Genomic DNA, 24,987 nt, shown 5'->3' with positions numbered 1-24,987 from the left:
AAATTGGCCCTTGTTCTCCATAAATGTGGCATGAAATATAATTGTGCTGCTACAGCATACTGGGAATTAACAAGGATGGGGAAGCACTACAGTTTGGCTCCTGTGAGGTTCTGCTAGTCTTTTTAGGAGTGGTTACAACTAGCGTTTAGTGACCATTTAATGTGTAAACTTGGTTTGTAATTAAAAACATTTTTTTCTTTTTCCAATTTGGCTTCTTGGGTATTTTTTTCAACCTTGAAAATACTTTATTAAGGGTCTCAACAACATTGAAATAGTGAAACACTGATTACCACCTGGAATGACATATTAAACCCAAACTATTAGTGAATTTCTCTCTAGAAGGGATACAGAAATATAGTTGAGCCCTGGACAACTGAGGGCTAGGGGCGCTGACCCTTGGAGTAAAAAAATCTGTGTATAGTTTATAGTTGGCCCATCGTGTCCAGTGTTCCTCCAAATCTAGGGGTCCACATCCTTGGATTCAAGCCAGTCTTGGATCATGTAGTACTGTGGTATTTACCATTGAAAAAAATCCATATATGAGCAGACCCTCAACAGTTCAAATCCACATTGTTCAAGGGTCAGCTGTACCTAGGTTTAGTCCCCAGAAGACTTGATGAATTGTAGACACCAAACACTAATTTCTATTTACCCATTTAGTCAGATAGTTTTGCTATTGCTAAAGGTCACATCGTTGCCACATTTAAAGTTGAAAAAAAATTGTTACTCTGCCTCTCTCTGCTCTAAGCTGAACATTTCTCTATCTGTAGTCTTGTTTCATCATTGAGATAGGCTTTTGTAGTCTTTTCATGCTGCCAACAAAAAGTAAGTATTTGAAAAGAGAAACCAAAATCGTTTAGCTTAAAAATGAAAGAGCATTTTGGCAGATCTGATATAAATGGAAATATTGGCACCATTTACTGAAAACAAAGCTCATGCACAGTAAATTACTAGCCTTATCATCAAACACATGACCAGAAAATCTAAGCCGGCACTTAATTTTTTCCAAAGGTGTCACTAGAACTTCATTTTCCCATTCTCTGTTGCAAGCTTTCCCTGTCTGTCTTACAGGAGCTGAATACTGTAAGTAACACCGTACAAGTTATCTTGGGATTTTGTTCTCCATGTTATCCTTTCTCTTTTAGCTCTCCCTTCTTAACTTGGGTTTAATTTCAGAAGAAAAACAGGATGCATAACAATTTGAAGATCCTGATTTGAAACATTTCCTTTAGCTCTGCCCTCTGGAGTGGTTTCTGTTCCTTCACTGGATAGGACCAATGAATCTAAATGTGTCAGCTTCTCTTGGCATCTTAGCTTCTGAATGTTAACAATGGCTAACACTTAGTACTGTGTGCTACTCCTGGTCTGAGCACTCATGATCTCACTAATTCCTATCACAAGAGGATCAGACTCTATATAGATAAGGCAACTGAAGGGCCAAAAATTACAATAACAAATTACTAGTAAGTGGGCAGTTGGCATTGGAACTTGAAAAGCTTAACTCCAGAGTTAAGACAACAACCGTTGGTGTTTAGCAGCACCGGGAACATCAACACATCAAAGAATTTGCTTGATACTCTGATTAGTGCTAAATGTTTTAGATCAGAAGTTGCCATCTGGTAGACTAATTTTGTTAGGCCTGTGCTTAATTTTTAAAAAGGTGAATGCTTTTTGGTAGGTGTGGAAAATGGACAGGGCCCTCTATGATCCAACCCAGCAGTAATTGAGAACTAATAGCCTGTTTATTCATTTGTATGCCTCTGTGCCCTTGAGTTTTAGCCAGTTCCTGTGCCCTTTAGCCCCATTTCTCAAGTGTCTCAGAACAATAGGACAAAGTTCTCCAGTGAAGTTCTAGCTACTGAGTTGTCCAAGTGACACATCTGGATATCTTGAGACTAAAAAATGCAACCCTTGCTTACTGCATAATGAATGAGGCAGCCCCCCACCTTAGCTTATTTGGGAAAAAAGGCTGCAGTGAATTGTCAGTGTGTCTGACAATTGCTCTTGGTTACTCAAGCCTGAGATGCTAGACCCTAAAGTGAGTAAGCGAGCTGAAGCCTGAAAAGCCATTTCTCTGCTCTAAGGCTAGCGTGACTCAGTAATTTCCTAGCCCTCTAGTTGAGAATAGCTTTATCTTGAGCTCCATCTGGTCTCATCTTCACACAAGTCTGTGAGATGTATACAGGGTAATTTGTGTGTTAAAAATGTATTTATTTATAATGTGAGATAGTATGTCACTGTACTTGGCATTTTCAAATGTACCATTTATTCCCCCTTTACTAACATATAGCATAAGGCTCCAAAAGGATCATGACTTGCTCAAGGTCATAGGAAGTGGCAGAATTGGAGCTTGAACCCAACTCCACTGCCTTTTCCACTATATTGTAATAGAAATATTCTCTTCCTATGGATTTAGTCTGCATTCTGCATTCTGAGCACTCATGATCTCATTTAGAGGATCAGTCTCTATACAGGTGAGGCAACTGAATGGCCAAGAAGAGGCTGTTGGTGCCAAGGGGCAATAACATTCCTAAATCCCTGAGCCATAACAGTGGGGCTCAAACAAGACTCACTGGTTGTCCCATGGTGTATGCAGAAGAGAGAAAAAGAGTAAGATAAAACTTCCCAAATGCCAGCACAAACCATCTGGATTCAGGTCTCCAGGAGTGGGGTCTGGCAACGTGTTTAAAAGCAGCCCAAATTGATTGTGACTCAGCCTGATAAACATTTGGAACCTGGAGATAATAATCTCTCTTAGCACATGCCATTTTGTGTATGTGTGTGTAATGAAAGGCTTTTTTCTCTGCTCTGGTGCCAAAGGATAATGGAGCCCAGATAATAGGGCTCAGGATTTAGATCACTTGAAATTTGATTTCTAACACACTTGGTATTAAAGTGCAAAAGCTCTCAGTGCATTTGCTCATAATATCCTGATTAGAAGCTACCATCCTGAGGCAGAGTGTCACAAGAATACTCAAAGTGCAAATTTTCCTGAGGGCATTTGATATTATCCTTAACTGTTTTAGCTTCTAGCTATTATGTTATATACAAATAAGCTATTTATGTACCTGTAAGCCATTTCTTTCCTGAAATAAAAATACAGCAGTACTGAAAAAAGACCTACACTGATATGCTGATTATAGGTACCTAAGTGCCAATTTCAATATTTGAATTCTTGATTATCAGTCTAACTTTTTCCCATCTTTTTGTCCTTAGTATCATCTGGGATTGACAGTGCAGCCTGAACTCTACCTTCTGAACACCGTGGACGCTGACTCACTTGTGTCTAGATGACTGACAGCCTGAGAGACTGTATAAGACCCACTTATAATTTTTTTGTGCCAAGTGTCCTGTTAACATATCTCTGTTAGTTCAGAGGTGAGTTTTGTTCAAATGTTTAGAACAAAAGGCAAAGATTTCCTCATGGGAATTGTGTTAAACACTGCCAGCTCTAAGTGTAGGTCAGAGACCCACCCCACCGCACAACAGTCCTGCAACAGCCAAAGTTAAATGATTAGCTGTGATGGCCACACACCCCATGGGCTTGTGTCAACACTTTGGAATTTTAAAAATATATATGTGTATATGTTTATGTAAACCTGAACATAGCAGTTTGGGCAGAGTTTTAAGGTTATATAAAGTTGATAGATCTTTTGTATTTTTTTAAAAAATATTGTACAGAGAAGTCAGATATTTATTTCGTCTGGATCACAAGTGATGAAGGAAAAGGAGACCTGCTCTTTTTCAGAATGAACTGGTCAAACTGACTTACTTTTAAAGTGATACTTGACTATGGCCAGTTAAATTTCACTTTGGTTTTAAGTGACCAAGCCTTGATAACTACTGTTACTAGCACATCATTTCTAAAGGAAACCTTTCTTCTGTTTGGCAGTTAAATTTAACCCTGGTTGTTGGCGTGCTTTGTGATTGTTGTTTTCTTTGTTGTTGCCTTTCTTGAATTTCTTTCAGAGATATGATGGTACTTAATACCTAGTAGCAAGATCCAGAAATCATGCTTTAACCAATGATCAGTTTTCCGTGCTGCATCGTAACTCAGCCCATTCTAGCATTTAAATCATAGGTATAAAAAGAAGAATTCTAACACTTGACTTTGTGCGTCCCAGCAGAAGATAATGGAAGTATGAGTTTTCTTTCCAATGTTTGTACAGTCCCACCATGTCTTTTCTTCCCACTTTTCCTATTAACACTCCAAACACCATTTCTAGGTCCAAAATCTATTTCCCGAAATTTCTAATATTGGCTCTCCTAGGGAATGCTAAGCATTTTAAGATATTTATACCAAGTAGTTTGAGATTAGAACTAGACAGGGACTTGAAAAATTAGTTCACATGTCACAGACTGCCTGCCTTCATGTGGACTATAGACTTTTTTGACCCCTCTTTGTAACCAGGATTTTTTTTTTATATAACATTTTTATAATAAATTAATATAAGAAGTTAATATTTAAAACTTGAAAGTTTCTGCATAATTATCTGATCTAAACATCAGAAGACTTTCAACACTAAGCTGACAATTCTTCATGGAAGTACAATTGACTTGAACTGAATGGCCACTTCCCATTTTTAATGGAATATAGTCTGGGGTGTCATCCATGCCTTCTCTCATTTCCTTCCAGCCCAAAGGCATTGAGTTTGCAAACCTGCAACCCTTTGTATGTTTAAGCATCATTTTCCTCTTTCAGCATAAAAATTAACTATCTGACCTCTCTGCCTTATTTTAAAACTTGGTGCCTTTCAGGAAGACACTTTATAAAAAAAATCCAGAAATTGCCTATCTTTACTTATAATGATTTGGTCCTCTAAGTGGCAGGGAATTTTCTAAGATGGTACTTTAAAATTGCCTCATTTCTCCTTCGTGGCCCTTGAAACTTCTGATAAGAGCAGCAGGCTTGCAGCCCAGGTTAGAGTCCTTCTCATCTTAAAAATGAAACTGAATTAACATCAGTTATCAACCTTTACTTGAAAAAGAGACTTATAAAGTGAATTTCAGTGTTTTGGTTTCTTTGTACAGAGACAGCAACTCTAGATGCATCGGTTTGTTGGATTTTCCTCCCTTCCTGGGCAATTTCGTTTCTTAGTAGTTTCATTACCAGAGGTTGTTTGGGGGAAAGAAAGACAAAAAAAAATCCTGTTTTGGAACTCATAAAAAAGATACGGTGGTTGGTTAAAGTTAAGAATATTTAATCATTCTCTAATTTGTGATTTAAAGATCTGGATTTGTATGTTATGTGCTTATATAGATTTTAATATATTCAATATTAAGATTAACCTAGATGTATTTACTCACTCAGTTCATGGGGTTTAACACTATGGAGTCAGTTTGTAAAAGGATGCTCTGACAGCGTATACCCAGAGTGTCAGAAAAACACAATTAAATAATTGTTACTGAGCAGGTACTACTATAGAACTGTGTATTGGCCTAATATAAAAGGTAGTCAGAGCATATCCAGGTACATGAAGTGGTTTAATTAGTTAATGAGGAATCAGAGGTTATGGTAGCCAATGAAAATGGCTGTCTCAGTTTTAAACATTTTGATAGTAAGCCCCCAAACCTTTGCCTCAGAAGTATTGTGCAAATTCAGGGACTGTGTATCATCTATTTATAAGGTCTTCCTGCAATGACCTTCCCTCTTTACCCAAGCTAATGTGGATAAATGGGCATCCTGCATGCTTAACTTTTCTCTATGTAGGATTTTACATTTTAATTTAAACATAATTTGTGAGTTCTCATGCATAACTACTTCCAATAAATATTTTACATTGCTTTTCTCAAGCAATAAATGTATTACTTTAGTTCTTTCAGAGTAACAATACAAAATTCTAAAACTCTGTTCTGTTTTGTGAGAAAAGTCTGTTTCTGATTAAACACTTCAGTTGATGTGTTTTTAATGCTGAGTGTATATTGAGAGAGTGGGATCCTTCTGGTAGCCTGAATAGAAACATCTTTTCATTGTGTAATCAACAAGGATGGCATCTCTATGCTCGCTGTCCTCAGTTTTCCTGACTTTCACGGAACATATTAGAGCCAGCTGCTAGGATATTTACTCTAGTGGAATAAGGTGGTTGGATTCTTTTCCTTGCCAACTTTCTGAAGAGGAGTGTTGACTGAAATATGTGTACTTGTTGGTGGCACTAGAAGGGCCTCATGATAGGTACAAATGGCAACTTTTAAAATAATTACCCTGTGCCTGTAGAGAAAAGTGTATATAATACCCAGAACAGTGGGCTAATGTCTAGAATGTGGATGTTTTCAGATATTCCTACATCTTTCTCTTCCCCAAATACTAGACTTCACCTTCCTGTCAGAGTATCCCTCTGCTACAGGAAACATCAGGGAAGAGTAAATCAGCACCACAGACCATCTGATAGTGTGTTTTTCATTTTAGTTCAGTAAATATATATATACACACACACACACACACACACACATACACACATATATATATGAATACATAGTAAATATGTATGTTTATATATATACATATATGTATATGTATATATATGTTTGTTTGTTTGTGTATGTATATATGTATGTATGTATGTATGTATGTATGTATATGAATACACACATTTTTTGGTTTTCTTTCCCAGGCCTGGGGTCTTAGAAAGTAAATCTGAGTCATAACAGTTCTGACTTCCACAAAATCTAGTTAAGTTTTTTGAAACCCTAGGGCAATTACAGAGGAGTTTACACAGGCGAATTTAGCATTCAATGTTTTGTTTCTTGTGTTTTTCTACAGTGTTATACCAGATTAGCGGTAGCATATCTGGACTAAATCCTTTCACCCCCACAATATTGCCATCTGGAGGAAAAGGGATTTTTTAACAACTTACCTTTGTGCCCCTAGAAATGCTTTCAAGAAGTATAAAAATGAATACATAGATATTTAAATGTTACACATTTATGTTTGTGGTAAAATAGTCAAGTTTCTGTATAAGAGTGCAGCACACAGTGGTGAACCAAAATTAAGTAATAACACGACCATTCTCCTCTGATACAATTGTTGCCCATTCTAAAATCAAGTCTATGAAAGCCTTAATTACCTAGTCCTATTTGGGAAGAATTAAGCAATGAATTTAGTTTAATATGGATATAGAAAATTTAATAAACATTTCATATGGAAATAAATGTCTTCTGTAGCCACTATATAACTCCAATTTTCAGATTGATTTGGCATAATATAGATTATTTTCTACCACTAACTAGAAAATAAACATTTTATTTTATTTTATTTTATTTTATTGAAGTACAGTCAGTTACAATGTGTCAATTTCTGGTGTACAGCACAGAAAATAAACATTTTAAAAGTCAGAAAATCATGTCCTAGGTTCTGAAAGACATCAATAAGGATATTTTTTGAGTTGATAATTTATGATTGTTGATTTGGAAATCAGTTTTTTAAACAATTGATACTCTACAAGGCTATGAGAATTCTGTCTGAAACGTCTGCAGTATAATTTGCTATGTATTGAAAATTCATTCTTCATAATAGTTTTTAGAAGGCTTCTTGTCTTTCTATTTATAGGTAGTTTCATTTTTTGGACACATTGAAGAATCGAGGTCTGATGTAATCCTTATACATAGAATAGAGAACACCTAGAAGCAAAAAGATGTGTATCAATAGAGTACCCATGGGAAACAAACACTAAATTTCTTCACTTGCATTTTTCTGAAACTAACCCACAATTTAAAAACAGACAACAAACACCTTCCATCTTATTAATTTTTGGCTTGAATCACAGAAGTGACTCCAGGGGGAAAAAAAATCTAAGGGCCCTTTAAGATCAGTATAAATCTGAATATATGATGTTACTATGCCAAGCTAAAGTTTGAATTTTAAAATATTGTTGAAAAAAGAAAGTGGGAAGATTTGGGTAGATGTTGAGATTAAAAACCAATAGGCATCTCAACATAGCAAACATCTATTCAGTGTCTACTTGTGCTCAGTATCCTGAAGAAAACAAAGGTGATGGATCCCACCCCTGCTTCTAGGGATTTGCGGTCCAGTGGGTAAATTAGCTATGAGTTTAGGCAGATGAGACAGATGTATGTCTTCCCCAAGGATGAGTTCCTAGGGTTATGCAGAAAGGGGGAAGTGGCCAAGGAAAACAGCCTGCGGAACAGAGGAGCTGCTTCAGTGAACTCCAGGATGTCAGCAAACATTCACACCCAAAGCAAGTTAAGGAGTCACCGATTTAAACTACAACTCATCCCACTCCTCATTCTTATCAATTACTAAGGCATCAGAAATCTAGTAGATTGTCTATACTAAACCTGTACTTCATTTTCCTTCTGCTTTCTTTCAGACACTGCTTATTAATACCTACAGCATAAAGGGTCAGTAAGGTTGTTGTTTTCATCTCAGTTTGATGGCAAAATGAGGCAGTGTCTGCATAATTTGCTAATGAAATAGTACTGTAACAAAGATAGATAAAATTCAAGCCCTCCAAAATTGAAACTTGAATCGTTGGCGGTATCTACTGAAATAACATTCTCAGATTCAGAGAGAATTACGGGACCCATTTCCCTGTGCTTACGAAGCACAGATCATTATGACCTCTGGCCTGCCTCTTAAATGTGGGTGTTCCTTGGAGTTCTGATCTCAACTCTTTTCTCACCTCATTCATACCTGTTGCTTCACTGGTAAGCAAATGAGATCTCTTTTCTGAGTGTGAGAACCACATATATTATATGTGACATTTCCACATCCCATAGGTAGGTGGTCTCCAAACTTTTAAATTGTGTTTAAGTAAATATGTTGAGCATGACCCCAACATGTGCATTTATTTTTAAACCATATAAATGTACTATGGTCAGTCTATGTATTAGTAAAGCTTTTTTGTTTTTAATATAAAAATATTTTCTTCCCACATCCCCATGGGTCTCCTTATACATCTCTTGGGTATGAGTACTCTAATTGGGAGACATTTAGCATAAGCATCTTAGTCAGTATAATATAAAATTAAGAGTTTAGGCTCTGGAGTAGATTGCCCACGTGACTGTGAACAGGTGACTTTTCCTCTCTAAGCCTTGGTTTCCTCATCTGTAGAATGGGGTAATAACAATACCTATGTCACAGAGTATTGTTTAATAAAGACTCTGTCTGATCATGAAGGCTTTGGATCATACCTGAATTCATGCTAATGAGGTGACTCACGGTGGGCTCCTAGATAGCTTCAGGATGTGGCTAGTCATCCCAGAAGACCAACCATGTGGTCAGAGGGTTCTTAGACCTCCAGGGAGGGGAGCAGGACTGGAGATTGAGTTCAGTCATTTGGCCAATGAACAGTCAGTCATGTTGTTATGTATAATGAAGCCCCAGTAAACCTTGAAGCTCAGTGGAGCTTATGGTTGGTAAACACATGGATGTGCTGGGATGGTGACATGCCCTGAATGCACAGGGAGAAGCTTTTGAGTTTGGGACCCTCTCAGACCTTACCCTATATGTCTCGTTATTTGGCTGATTTGTATATTTTATAATGAAGCTATAATTGTGAGTATAGTGCTTTCCTGAGTTCCGTAAGTTCTGCTAGTGAAATATCAAACCTGAGGGAGTCTTGGGAAACCCTAAATTTGCAGTTGGTCAGAAGTGCAGGTGGCCTGGGGACCTCCAACAGCTGGTGTCTGAAAAAAGGGAAGTCCTTTTGGGAACCATATCCTGAAACCTGGGGCATCTGATGTGAGCTCCCTGTGGTTAACATCAGTATGCAGTTGTCCCGCAGCATACCAGGTGGTGTCAAAATAGGTATTTAATAAGATTAAATGAGATGATGATGTATAAAGCAGTCAGTGACTTGCACATTGTAAGCACTCATTAAGTGTTAGCTATTTTTGTTTTGTGCAATATGCACTCTTCCTCTCATCAAACCTTTTCTGTCTTCTTCATTTGTTATATTAGTGAAAGGCAAACCTTTTGTCTGGTTGCCCAAACCAGAAACCTAGGAATCACCCTTGATTCTTCCTTCCTTCCTTTTCCCATTCCCTTAGTTGCTGAGTCCTTAATATTTCTAGAATCTGTCTCTTCCCCTCTGTTGCCATTGCCACTGCCTTAAGTCAGATCCAATTCATCATCTAACTACCTTCTGCCTTTTTTTCTCCCCTCCTTTGCAAATCATCTCTAATCATTTTCTTTTTTCTCTTAACACTTTTCATGGTGATATATATATGCAAATAGTAATGGTATGTACAATAGGAAATAGTATACACAAATAGGAAAATAGTACATAAAACTTAAATGATCACATTAACAGACAGTTGTAGAGTGAACACCTGTAATTATGAGTCAAGATACAGAATATTACAGGCATCCTAGAAGCCTCCCAGGTTTTACTTTCTATCCATATCCCCTTCTCTTTTTCACAGGTAACCACTGTTCTGAATTTTATGGTAATGGTTTTCCTCGCCGTTATAGTGTGATTGTTTAGTATCCCGAAACAGTTTCATATTGCCTGTTTCTGATCATTCTGAAAATCAGGCATCTTTCTAAATTGCCATTCTGCCTTCATTACTCCCCTGTTTAAACCCTTCACTGGCTCACTTCATTTTGTTACTCCTCAGGACATAATCATATAAACCCATTGGGGATTTATTTTATATCAGTTTAGCTAAGCTGTAACTATGTTTTCCAGAATTCCCTTCCCTACATAGTTCTGGGTTAGCTTGGCCACGAGGGACATTTTGCTTGAGATCTGAAGGGGAACGTTGAAGGAGCAGCTGCCATTTTTTTTTGCGCTTGGAAGGCTTGGTCCAGGGCGCCAGGTGCTGTTACAGCTTGTGCATGTTGTTGATCTGCTGGCTCACCTTGCTGTTGTTGGCAGCAGTCAGGCCCACAGATCCTTCAGCTCCTTCTGGAGCTCCTCCATTAGCTTCTCTGGCTGCTAGGCCAGGTGTGGAGTAGCTCCGTGATGGACGGTGCCAGCTTTTCCTAGAGGTCATGCCATGATCAAGGTTGGAGTCAGCCAGCCTCTGACTCAAGTTTCCATCTGTCTTTGTGGGTTCCAGCTCATCCCTGTGGATACCAGTTAATTTGTTCGTCCCAACGGCTGCCTTGTTAACTTCAGGTGCCAGGATAAGAAACATAACCAATAGTCTAACACCGACTGTTTAACCAGCTCTCAAAATTGCTTGTCATATCTCTATAATAAATTCCTTTTCATATGTCACTACTAGTAGTTTTGTGTCTCTAATTAAATCCTGACTGATCCAGAATTTGCTATAAGAAGCTTCCAGAGGAACATAACCATGAGGATAGGTTCTCTGAATTGGTTCCAGGTTATCTGGAATTGGTTCTCTAATCTGACTAGATTTAAAGATATTAATGGCCTTTTTTTCCCTAGTGACAAAGCATATGCTAGCAGTCCATGGCATGCAGTAGCAAAACATTTACAAATTACCACCTCTTAGATACCCTTAATCAGGTGCCTATAGAAAGCAAAGCTTTGGGTGGGCAAGTATTTACTGCTGTAGAATATTTAGTGGAAATAAGGACTATAAGGTTGGTTACTTCCAAGCGTGCTGGAGAACCTGGGAAAACAGTAAGAGGGGCCCATGGCTTTTAATTCCCAACTCAAGGGCTTGTGAGGGACCTGAAAGCTTTATGGCTCTCCAAAAAGAAACTCTTATCTCCTGTAGCCATGAGACTGATATTTTTGAAAAATATACACAGGGACTAATCCTGTGAATGACTAATCACAGCACAAATTCCCAGCCTCACAACACCTCTTATGTTAACGTTAAGGCATTGCTTTGGAAGGAGTGGGACTCTGAAAATTGGGATGGGGACATATGGGCAGATTTCAGTAAAACTAGGTCCTTGAGCCCCTATATTTCATTGGGACTCCTTTGCCAGTAGAAACAGTCCTTCTATCCCTGTCCGAGAATGACTGAAACTTGGACCAAAGGTCATCTCCACTAAATGCAGTTGAACTACTAGGACCTCTTGGTGTAATTCCACATAGAGCAGTGATTCTTCTTTACTGGTGCAGTTTTGTTCTCAAAGGAAGTCTTGCAATGTCTGGGGACATTTTTGGTTGTCACAGTGGGGGTGACTGGGTACTGTTGGCATCTAGTGAGTTGAGGCCAGGGATGCTGTTAAGCATCCTATAATGCATAGGACAGTCCTCCACAGCAAAGAATAATCCAGTCCGAAGTGTCAATAGTGCTGAGATTGAGAAACTTTGCCATCAAGGAAGGTAGCCAAAGGCTTAGGGAGACTAGAATGTTAGAGTGGATTTATCCTGCTTGCTCACCCCCTAAATATATCTACTTTCTTCTGCAATGCTGTGAGAAATACATTTGTGAAGGGAGCCCTGGCATCCTTGCAGAGTTCTCTGGTGACCATTTTCTAAGCCAGAAATGACAGAAGGAACTTCTGGGCTCCCTGAATTCAGTGAGGCCGATGAGATTGTGCGATGGCAGGGATCAAGCAGAAGCATTTAGTTGGCAAGAGATGGAAAGCATGATCCATGTAATGGGCAGCAAAGCCTAAGCAGCAATCAGAATAATCTAAGCCACAGAGATCTTTGGCATTGGCTAGTTGATTATGGTGTACCTAGAGTTGAAAGTGGTGGGCAGCGTATAAGCAGAAAAAGTCTAGGTTTGGCAAACAGAAGTTTGACTTGAATCATCATAATAGACAGCCATAGCCCCTCAACCAATTCCCAAATTTGAGTCAATTCACAGACCCAAAGTCCCTAGAATAAACGAGAGGGCAGATCTCCTTAAGGGAAGACCCTGTTACACAGCCCAAAATGCAAGTACTATAAATCTTCCTTGTAACCTTCCCCAAAGGGACTTCTGACTATTTATCACAGTGCCTGTGTAAGAGGAAGGGGAAATAATCACATTTGTGGGACACTGTTAAATATTGGTTCTGAAATGATACTAATGTTTTGGAGAATGTGTGTTCTACCAGTCAAAGTAGGAGTTAATGGAGGCCAGGTGGTCAGTGGAGTTTTGCTGTGGGTCTGTTTAGCAGTTGGCTGGTAGGTCCCAGAACCCACCCTATGTTATTTCCCCAGTTTTGGAATGGACATGCTTAGCAACTGTCAGAATTCTCTCACATTGGTTCCCTGAGCTGTGGAGTAAAGGCTTTTCTTGTAGGGAAAGCCAAACGTAAACTATTCTAAATGCTTCTATCTACCAAAGCAATACTGCATTCCCAGAGGGATTGTCAAGATTAGGGCCACTATCAAGGACTTTAAAGGTGCCAGGGTGCTGATTCCTATCACATCTTCATTCAGTTTGCCTCTCTGGCCAAAGGACAGATGGATCTTGGAGAATGATAATGGATTTCTATTAATGTCATCAGGTGCTCGGTCTAATTGCAGTAGCTGTACAATTGTGATTTCATTGCTACAGCAAATCAATATAATTTTTGCTATTTGGTTTGCAGCTGTTAATCTTGTTGATTGATTTTTTCTGTATAGTTTTTAGTAAAGACCATCAGAAACAATTTGCTTTCATCTGGCAGGGCCAGCAGTATACATTCAGTGTCCAGTCTCAGCACTGTGGAAACGCTCTAGCCTTATGCCATGATCTAGTCTGCAGGGACCTTGATCATCTCTCCATTCCACAGGACATCACATTAGTCCACTACAGTGATCTGATCTGACTATCAAGGGGAAATTGAGTTGCTACTAATGGTAGGGTAAGGAGGAGTGTGTCTGGAGTGCATACCTTCTGGAGCATTTCTTAGTACTTTTATGTCCTGTGATAAAAGAAGGTGAAAAATTATACCCAATTCAGGCAGGATGGTTAATGACCCAGATCATTTAAGAATGAAGGTTTGGGTCAACACACCAGTCAAATAAGCATGAATAGCCAAGGAGTTTGCCTGAAGGCAAGGGAAGGATGAAATGGCCAGTGGAAAAACAGTTCTAATGCCAGCCAGCCATGACCACCTGACCAGCTGCAGAAACAAAGACTGTGACAGTTATGCATATTTCTTCCTTATTTTGATATGAACACACTTGTGTACACATCCACCCATTTGTTTCCTACTTGCAACTTCCATTTACCTACCAAGTATTAATAGTAGTTAAATTTATATCTCAGGATTTAAGTTACAGGATATCAAAGGGAAATGCGACTCAGCTCAAAGACGAATCAATGTTACCCAAAGATGGACAAAGGGATTTTGTATCCTCTTTTGGGAGAGAATTAACATGTTTTTGGTTATACGAAGGATGGTTGATTTTGCCATTTGAAGGTAAGTATATCGAAAGAGGTGTATATGGATGCCAGGTTGACAAGGGATGGACAGTGATGGATTGATACTGTGTCAGCTTAGCTAAACTGTAACTAGGTTTTCCAGAATTCTTTTCCTCTTATTCCTTGAGCAGTTGCACAAGAGACATTTTGCATGAGAGTTAGAAGGCAGAAGTGAAGGAGCAGCCAAATTCTTTTTACTCATGGAAGGCTCTGTTGCAGCATATTTTTGCTTATCTGCTGGCCCGTATTGTTGGCATGGGGCAGCAATCAGGAGTGCAGCTACTGTGGCTCCTGCTGAATTTCCTCTTTCAGCTTCTCTGACTCCTTGGCCAGGTCCATGTTTAGCTGCAGGATGAAGGGCATCAGCTTTTTCTGTGTCACTCCCGTTATCAAGTTTGGAGGTTCTAGACCATCCTGTGTGTTCCAGCTCATCCTTGCGGGTTCTAGAGTTTTCTTGCTTCTCTCACTTTGCATGTATTTTTTTTCTAACGGCTTGCCCTGCCCACTTCCGGTCCCAGATCCTGGTACATAAGCAAAAGCCTCACAATTACATAAGCACAAATACCTATAATAAGTCTCTTATATATAATTGCTGCTAGTTCTGCAGACTCATCAAACACTGATTGATTCACGTACTCTACCAAGCTATGCAGAGTTCCACTAACATGCCATGCATCTATGCCTTTGTTTTTCCCTCTGACTTCCTCCTCTGCTTAGTTAATTCCTTCACATTCTTGGCTCATCATATGGTTTGCATCCTTAGAGAAGCTTCCCCTGGACTCTCAGCCCTGGTTAAATGCCCCTCGTTTCTACTTGTGCTTCCAAGCTTGTGCTTGTGTTGTCTCTGTTGTAGTACTTATGACTTTACATTGTCTTCCTCTGCCCTTGGTCTCTCTCTCTAAGGAGACTAAACTATTTGAGTGGAGGGACTGAGCCTTACTTTTATATCTCTGGGCCATGACAGTGCCTCACACATAGCATGTGCTCAACAAATGTTTGCTGAATGACGGAAATGAGGGCTGTTGGTTCATAGTAAAATTTCTTCTTGTCTTTTGTTCAAGACTCGTATATCACAGCTCATAGTAATAAGATAATTACCATAAAACTCACCATCTGCAAGCCCCACACCCATCATCCCATAATCCTAGACCTACTCTTAGGCTGATTCTACTCACACAACGTGCCGGGGAGCTGAGAACATTGTGACTTGCTCTCATTTTAGCTGTTGATATAATCTGAATTAACCAGATAATTTTATACCAGTTCTTTGGATTTGACTATGTAAGTATTGCTTAATGTATAGACTAATAAAAAAATGCCTATTGCTCAAATTTGGAATAAAAGAAGAACAAGGATATTGAGATTGGTGGGCTCTAAGAATGTTTTCTTCCCAGTTAAACTATTTTAATAATTATATTTGCTGTTCAGATAGGCTGGGAACTATGACTACTGCTCTTAGCTGAGCAGCAAAGGCTAGCTTCTATAACCACTGCTTTTAGCTGAGGTATAGAGGGTACAAACTATCACTGCTCCTTTTACTATAGGGGATAACAGAATCTATAACTTAGTTCCCTACTGGGTTTTTCTTTTTTTTTTTAATTGAAGTGTAATTGACATACAGCATTATTGTGTACTCCAGAATGATTCTATATTTGTATGTATTGTGAAAGGATCACCATAAGTCTAGTTAACATACATTACCATACAAAGTTACAGAATATATTTTTCTTGTGATGAGAACTTTTAAGATCTACCCTCCTAGCAACTTTAAAATATGCAGTGCAGCATTATTAACTATAGTCATCATGCTGTACATTACATCCCCATAACTTGTTTTGTAACTGGAAGTTTGTACCTTTAGTCTACTGGGTTTTTTTTTTTCAGTGCTTAAAACACCAAGAAATTAAGCCTATAACTGGGCAGCAACCTCAACCAAGTGAAGATCACTGTCTTTCTTACCATTCCTCCTCCATTATATCATCTTGACCCAATACTCATCTTCTACTATGAATGAATGAATGAATAAAAATACTTTCAAAGACAGCTGAACACAAGATACAAATTAGGTAGGTTACCTAGAGTCACAGCTCCTACAACAAATCCTTGGGCAGCAACTCTCATGTGAATAAGATGAATGGACATTTTCTGATCTCTTCTGTATTTTAACTTGTAAAGACCATAGGACACCACAGTCATAAAGCCAGCTATCCCTGTGAATTAAAAAAGTAGGGATTATATAAATTGCAGGCTAAAATTCCCAAGAGTAGAGAGTTGAATAAAAGACTGTCCAAAGGATCAGTGCCTGGAAGATAAGCAGGCAAGACACCAAAGAATACTTCACTCGTGGATTCAATACTTGCGGTTTTGACACTTCCCAGAAAAACCTGAATCATATAGTGTAGTAACTTGTCTAGTAATTTCTAACCTTCCTGAGGCATGACTTCAAATTTATAGGCTGCAAGGCTTTAATCTGAGGCAAGTCACTTACGTAGTGAGTGAACCAACCAAAATCACAGCATCCATAGCTCTTGGGTGTTTGGCTTTACTCCTTCCTCTCTACTTGTTTTCCAATAAGGAGTAAATCTAGTAAAGTGTGAAAAAAAAACCAACTTTAATCTTCTGTGAAAAATGGGAGATGTTAAATTTTAATGAGAGGTGAAAAGGTATGAATATTTGCACAAGAAGTACTTGTGACCCTGGGAAGAACTGTGATTCTAGAAAACTCCAGAAGCCCATACAAATACTTCTGCATTCCCTACAAATGTCAATGGGTGAATAGTCTGCTGTGACAACCCAGGTCCTGTGTAAATGGCTCTAAAACAGAAACTGATCAACTGAATAGAAGGGATTCTAGAAAGCAATTTGAAACCCTGTGAGAACTTCATCCATGCCAAATCAAAATAACCAAACAACAGATAAGAGAATAATTATTTAATAAATACTGTTAGTACAACTTAATGGTAGAGAGAACTAACTTGGATTTGTATCTCACACCAGACCTTACATAAAAATTCTGGATGAGTTAGAATTAAATGTAAAAACAAAACAAAAATGTCAATAACAAAATCTAGAAGAAAACAGGACAGCATATTTCTAACATCTAAAAGGGGGTAAGGCAGACTTAAAAGAAAATGACAAGGACAAAAATGCTATATTTTGACATAAGAATAAAGAAAATGTTTGCATAATAAAAGTATGGGTCTGTGTTTTGGGTCTCTCTTCTGCTCTGTTGATTTATGCGCGTATCCCTTCATCACTACCACACGGTCTTGATTACTGTGTCTATATAATGAGCCTTAATATCAGGTAGGGTGATTCCTCCCACTTAATACTTTTTCTTTCAGAAAAAGATTTTTTTTAGCCATTTAAGGACTTTTGCCTTTCCATGTAAATTTTAGAATAAGGTTGTCTATGTCTACAAAAAACCTTGCTGGGATTTTTGATAAGAATTACACCAAACGTATAGATGAGTTTGGAGGAGACTTGACATCTTTACCACACAGTCTTCCAATCCATGAACACAACAACCTCTACATTTATTTAGGTCTTCTTTGATTTCTTTTACTAGCATTTTGTACTTTTCAGCACATGGATTCTGTGTATGTTTTGTTAAACTTATACCTAGGCATTTCATTTTCTTTTGACTGATTGTAAATGGTCTTATGTCTTTAATTTTGGTTTTCATACGTTAGTGTATAGAAATGCAATTGATGCTTATGGAGGATAGCAGGTGTTGATGAACTACGTTGGCACATCTATGTCTCTGTGGTGAGTGAGATATACTTATTCCCTCAGAATCCATTTAATAAGTGGGAATAAGAATCAGAGTAAATAATCACATTTGTATATGTATTCTGTAGGCTGATTAACAATAAATGAAACTGAAATAAAAATGACAAATGTTAAAACAGCAAAAAACAAGTAACAGTAAAACAATGACGCTAGGTACATTGAGAAACAGTTTCAATGCTAAAAGCTCTATAAGTTTAGTCAAATTTTCCTAGAAAGGATGCTGGAAATATGTAATAAATGATATTAAACTGAACATGCTTCCTGCCCTGGAAATTCTACTTTGGAGAATATACTCCAAGGAAATAAGCAAAAGAAAATTCAAGAAGTTGACACAAAGATGTTTACGGCTAACCTATGCATGAGGAAAAACTAAACCCAAATGGACCAAACAGAGGAAAAACTACCATAGCTATTAAAAAATTTTAAGTATAGGAACTACTACTATACAGAAATGTACGTATGAAAGGTTAAGTGAAAGAAGCAAAAACAAATAATCTATCGACACAGAGTTTAAATACATATAATGTACGCACTGATCTTAACAGTGATCATTAAGAGTTCAAGCAATATAAATAAATTCTAATAACAGGAGCTGTTTAAGATAACAAATGAAAATGTTTTGTAAATTATCTGCACAGGACACTCCATCCTGCAGCAGAAAGTACATAGTATTGTTAAAATAACAATAGCTAAACAAACTGTTCAATAATATATATAAATTTTATTATCATTTATTTTTCTAGCAAAACCTTGGCTCTCTTCCCTTATCAAATCAAGGCTCTGTTCTTACTGAAATTTGTTTTGTTTCTTTTAGAGATTAAAGTCAGAACCTTTACTGTTTTCCAAAGTACAGTGTCTCTGTACTTTGTATGTAATTGAATTTAGCTGGAAACACTTTTATCTTTCAACTTTAATCACCCTAAATGTCTCTGGAAAAACAATTTCATTTACAACAGGCACAGTGATTAATCTCTGTTCATTATAATGATCTGTTCAAGTGGCACTGAGTTCTTGAATTGTTTTTCTAGTTAAAAATGCTAAAGATGAATATATCACTATAAAATTATTTGCTTCCATTTCTTGTGCTATTACAAGCTTTAATCAAATTAAGTGAAACTTATAAACACATATTACTATAAAGTAAAATTTTTATTCTTTTTGATATGTGAATAATGACACTTATGAAGTTGCTAGATTTGCAGTGACAATGGAAATATGACTTACCCCTATTTAGAAGGTTTTATGGAGTTTATCACAAACTTGTGTTAAGTTCGATTTAAATAAATTATTTTAATAGTTTCCAGACAAAATAACACAAGGAAAAAGGCATGGCTGAAGTATACAATAACAATGCTTAGGGCAGCTTAAGCATCCAAAAGAGAAGGAAGAGAAAGCTTAGATCTTAAAACACAATACTGGTGCTTAGATTTTTTTTTTTTAATGTCCACATATGTACAGTATTTGTTGAAAATATAAACATACTAAATACATGTTGGGAAAGGATAAAGAGGCTAAGACTCCAGATCTAATTATAATGCCACTTCTTCATCTGGAGTTTACTTAACCATCAACCTTAGCATCTGGAATATATTAGGAAGCCAGTAAAAATCCACTGAGCACGAACACCACAAAGTTCATGCTCTCAAGTGTACAGGTAGGCCCAGGCTTTTGCTAAGAGCTTCTTTATTCTGAATTAACTCATAATTCTTTTAATCTTGGATATCTAGCTTCTGGTGTCACAGCACATTAGAAACAAGTTTTTGATGGTATTCAACACTAATGGAAGAAACAGAAAAGTCTATAAACATCGGAAACAAGAACTTAAAGGTTGGAGTTGCTTAGAAGACAGAGAGACATATAAGGCTTCCTCAACTCCAGATGGAATTACATCCCAATAAGCCCACTGTAAATCGAAAATATTCTAAGTCAGAAATTCATTTAATACATCGAAACTACTGGATATTACAGCGTAGCCTAGCCTATTTAAATGTGCTCAGAATATTAGCCTGTAGTTGGGCAAGATCACCCAACACAAAGCCTATTCTATAACACAGTGTTGAATATCTCATGCAATTTATTGAATTTTGTACTGAAAATGAAAAACAGAATGGTTGTCTGGGTACAGAGTAATTGTAAGTGCATTGATTATTTACCTTTGTGATGGTGAGGCTGACTGGGAGCTGCGGCTGCCCAGCATCAAAAGAGAGTACCATGCCACATATCACCAGTCCAGGAAGAGATCAAAATTCAAAGTGTAGTTTCCACTGAGTGTGTATCGCTTTCTCATCATTGTAAAGTCAAAGTCATAAACTGAGGAATAGTCCCTAGTAGACTCAGTATAATAAACTGCTGCTGTTGCTGCTGCTGATCCTGTCATCACAGAAAAGTTACCATCCATTCAATCAATCCCATTTAGATTGGCTGGGAATTAGTAATTTTAGATAGACCTCTAATGAAAATGGATTAAATAAAGTAAAATTTGATGCTTCATAATAATAATAGCTTGCATTTATTGGGGATTTGCCATACACTAGAAACTGTTGAAAGTTTGACTCATACTCATGCATAAAAGGGATTAGCTTCAATTATCTGAAAATACTGTTATATGAAATAATTTCAATACTCAGATACTGGGTAGGGCATTATTGTGTTATTACAAACAGCTTTCCAGTATCCAGTCAAGGCTTGTACTTACCTACAGGGACAAAGGGGGAGTCTCTGGATTTCCTGATCAGTCGAGATAACTGGCCTTCGTCCTCATCTGCTGACCACTGGTTATCTGAAGACATTTTTCCTCTCTGGTAACAGCAGGGGATAAATGTGGTTGATGTGATTAATTTGAAAGAATCTGCATCCCTCTCCCAATAAGCTCTTGATTATGTGTTCTTTTGTCTTCATTTGCCTGACATTCCTGCCTGCTCAATTGAAATAAACAGCCATCTTTTCTTCACCCTTTGCAGTGTGGAATCCTTTCATTTGTTTAGAGGTGAAAGAAAACTTTATAAAAAGAGGTAATGATAACCAGATTCCATAAATACAGAATAAAACCACAGATCATAGTTGTGTTACTAAGTCCCCTTTCACTGCTCAGCATTTGAAATCACTGGGTACCTCAGATCTTCCACAAGCAGAACACAGCTTCTTTTACAAAATATCATTTTAAAAGAACGATGGCAGTGCCAACATAGGCAAAAATACATCCAGATTTACAGGTGACGGGAGAATGATCACTCCAGTTCTGTAGAATATGTAGGGCATTATACGGTCATTGAGATGTTTACCAAACACCTACCATGTACCAGGTGCTATGCTAGATGATGGAAATAATCCTTGTCTACACAGGTTGAATGAGGAAACTAGCAGGAGCAACTAGAATCACAATCGACGTGCTCTGGCAACACCTGAGTCTGTTATCTGTGTATCCCAGTATTTTCAACCCTCAAAATCCAAATATGATGGCTTCATTCTATCAGTCAGCTCTTATCAGAAAATGTAACCTGGTAAGTGACAGAAGCACAATACCTTTGGCTTACCCCACCACCTGCTGTCTGTCTCCTGGTGTTCCTTGAGCAGGTAGCTGTAGATCAGAACAGGCTTTGGAAGGCCGGGACATACTCACTTGCAACTTCCAATTAACTGATAATAGGAAAGCCCAGAACCCTTCCCTCAAGGGGGAGTGGCCGGCCGGGATTGGCCCCTGCTGGAAATTCACTAGTAGCAGCACATGGACCACAAACGCTAGGCTTTCAAAAATAACATTCAAGAAAACATTAGGCTTTTAAAGAAGGTGCATTTCCCTCTGCTTTCACAGGGGCGCTTCTAACTCCCCTCTGTGGCTTTGAGTCCGGCTACCTGACTCTGGGGCCTGATATTAAAGAGAAAGTGGGCGCAGCGTTACAACACTGAGTTTTGTGGGTGAGAGTGGGGGAGGGGGATAGCCTTCTGAGGGCCAGAGCCTCGTTGTTTTTTAGGCTATGCGCTTGCGTAAAGGGCACTACCGTGGCCGGGATCCCGGGCTCAGGCGCCACGAGCCTGCCTCGAGTCACCTGACCGTGAGGCCCTTGCACCTGCGCCGCTGTGGAGCCTCGAGCTGCACGTGCGCCCCACGGGGAAGGATGTGACGTCACCGGCCCCGTGGCCAATCCGAGGGCAGGGTGGGCTGGTGCGGGAAGGAGCCTGAGCGTGGTGCTGCCCTGCGCCTGCGCGGGGAGCCTGCGGGTAATCTGGGTTTCTGGGCGGCTGCCGCGTGGATGGTCCCTTCGCTGCTCTTGGGGACAGCGCAGCTCTAGGCCCTTGAGGCCTCAGAGAAGTTCGGACTCGCCGCCTCCTTCTGACTGCGCCACAGCGACCTCAGGATGAGGACAAAGCACCAGGTAGCGTTTGCGCTTTTTCCTTATACCTTTTAATTTATAAATAATTTTAGATTTACAGAAGTTACCAGAATAGTACAAAGAATTTTATATCCGACACTCAGATAACCCTTTGCTAATATTTAGCGACATTTGCTTTATCGTTTTTCTCTAGATATGATTTCTTCCTTCCCATGAGCCACCTGAGAGAAATTGAGTACTAATGTGCCTATACCACTATATACTTTGTATGCATTTGGGGTGTTTTCTTAACGTAACCATGGTACAGTGAGCAAAATCAGGAAACTGACATTGCCGTAATACTGTAAAGATGTTATTCGTACTTCACCAGTTGTTCCAATAATCCTTAATAGCAAAAAAAAATTTTCTTTTTCTCGTCTAGGATCCAATCAAGATTACGTATTGCGTTTGGTTGTCAGGTCTGTTTGGTCTCCTTTAATCTGGAACATTTCCTTAGTCGTTGTGTTACTTACGGTTCTCCAGAGTAACAGAACTGATAGGAGATAAGCATATATATATATGAGGAGATTTATTATAGGAATTGGCTCATGTGATTATGGGGACTGAGAAATCCCAGGATCGGCCATCTGCAAGCTGGCAATGTTGTAAGTCCCTGTCCAAGTCCAAACGCGGGAGAAACAGGAGTGCTGGATGTCTGAGGGCTGGAAAAAATGGATGTCCCAGCAGATCAGGCAGAGAGCAAATTCACCCTTCCTCTGCCTTTTTGTTCTATTCAGCCCTCAGTGGATGGGATGGTGCCCACCTGCGTCGATGAGGGTGATCTTTATTCAGTCTACCAATTGAAATTCTGATCTCTTTCAGAAACACCCTCACAGACCCATTCAGAAATGTTTTACCAGCTATCTAGGCATTCCTTAGCTCAGCTAAATTGACACATAACTTTAAGCATCACCGCTGTCTTTTGTCTTTCATGACCCTAATATTTTGCCAATGCAGGGCAGTTATTTTGTAGGATGTGTCTCAATTTAGTTTTTTTTTGTGATGCTTTCTCGTCATTAGATTAAGGCTATGCATTTTTGGTAGAATACCACAAAAGTGATGTTGCGTCGTTCTCAGTGTGTAATATCAGGAGGCTCATAAAGTCAGCTTGTCTGCTGGTAGTAACTTTGATCCAGTATTCTGTTATAGATTGCGAAAAACTGCATCTCCATGGGAAAAAAAGCCTGGATTTGTAACATTTTCTGATTTCCATAGTGTAAATACTCCTACTGTGGCCAATTTCAAGCTATTGTCATGTCTTCACTGAACACAAAACGTCTTCTGAGCTGGTGTGAAGCTAGCTTAGCACACCACTGCTTTGATCGCTTGAATTAAGGTGGTGCTGCCAGTTTCTCCACTCTAAAGTTGCTATTTTTCCCCTTTATAATTAATAAGTGTTTTGTGAGGAAATACTTTAATATTATACAAATATCCTGTTATTTATCAAACTTTCACCCATTAATTTCAGCATACAGTGATGATCCTTGACTGGGTCAATTAATGTTATGTTTGCCAAATGGTAATTTTCCAGATTCATCATTCCTTTTACATTTTTCAGTTGGCATTCTACTGTAAGGAATCGCTTTCCCTTCTTCTCTATGTAATTATTCACTTGTTTATATCAGGTTAGCCTCATGAATTTCCATTTTATTTGGTAGCTTATAATCCATATTTATTTATTTTGATGATCAGATTGTCCCAGATTTGGCTTAGTGGGAACCCCTTCAGGTCGACTCCTATGTCCTGTTGAGACAACCCTATCACTGTTTAAACACTTCTTTAAATCCTGGCATAACAAGTTGTTCCAGGGTGTACTTTTTCTCCCCTAGCCCTGAAATTAGCCATTTCTTCAAGGAGTCCTGATTCATTTTAGAGGAGAGTAGTATTTAGAAACCAACTTCTGGGACTAGAGTTGTACATTGTTATTGGAGTGTCATTACCTCCAGGCCCTCTCAGCAGAGTTAGGATTTATATTTTCAACTATTTCTATTCCTTTATTATCTTTATTAAAGATATATCTTTATTAAAACCATGAATTCACAGTAATATTTACAGTTTCAATCTAATTCCTCAGGGTTCATTCCAGTCTTCACCTTTTCACAAAAGACCACATGTTATGTGATTCTGTTTATGAGAAATGTCCACAATAGGCAAATCTTTAGAACCACAGGAGTGGTTGCTTAGGGCTGCGAGATAATGGAGAGGGGGAGATAGGGAGTGACTATTAATGGGTACAGAGTCTTTTTAGGGGGTGATGAAAAATGTCTTTAAAATAGATTGTGATGATGGTTGCACAACTTTGAATATACTAAAAACCATTGATTTGTATACTCTAGGTAAATTTTATGATATGTGAATTATATCTCAAAGCTGTTGTTTAAAAAAAAATCACTTAGGAAAAAAGCTACTTGGGTTAATTTTTACCTGCCACATCAGTGTGGTTAGCATTCATTTGAAATACATTTAGGTCATTTGAAATAATGATTAGGTATTTTTAATATTAAAATAATATTTAGGTGTATTTAATTTTTCCATTTTAGATTCTCCCCCATTTTCACTCTGTGTAAGGCATTCTTTTACAAATTTCTTGTAA

At 38.3% G+C, this 24,987-nt stretch overlaps 2 protein-coding genes across 9 annotated transcripts in view; one reads left to right on the top strand and one right to left on the bottom strand.

Moving 5' to 3' along the window:
- Positions 1-3,600, top strand: part of SLC11A2 (solute carrier family 11 member 2) — a 41,983-nt gene extending 38,383 nt beyond the window's left edge. For all 8 annotated transcript variants that reach the window (XM_031462570.2, XM_064490976.1, XM_031462567.2 and 5 more), the window contains one exon: positions 3,217-3,600. In XM_031462570.2, coding sequence (XP_031318430.1) covers positions 3,217-3,294 — 78 coding nt within the window. In that variant the 3' untranslated portion in view covers positions 3,295-3,600. The remainder of the gene's footprint in view (positions 1-3,216) is intronic.
- Positions 3,601-7,552: 3,952 nt separating this feature from the next.
- On the bottom strand, positions 7,553-20,813 carry HIGD1C (HIG1 hypoxia inducible domain family member 1C). The gene is made up of 3 exons (XM_011000971.3): positions 20,720-20,813; positions 16,308-16,442; positions 7,553-7,617 (listed from the first exon to the last, which is right to left on the bottom strand). Exons 1-3 carry the CDS (start codon positions 20,811-20,813, stop codon positions 7,553-7,555), a joined length of 294 nt encoding a protein of 97 aa, XP_010999273.1.
- Positions 20,814-24,987: the final 4,174 nt, after the last annotated feature.

Source organism: Camelus dromedarius, chromosome 11, assembly GCF_036321535.1.
Source record: "Camelus dromedarius isolate mCamDro1 chromosome 11, mCamDro1.pat, whole genome shotgun sequence".
Classification (NCBI taxonomy): Eukaryota; Metazoa; Chordata; class Mammalia; order Artiodactyla; family Camelidae; genus Camelus; species Camelus dromedarius.
Note: the sequence above shows the minus strand (reverse complement) of the source record. Positions and strands in the feature narration are given on the sequence as shown.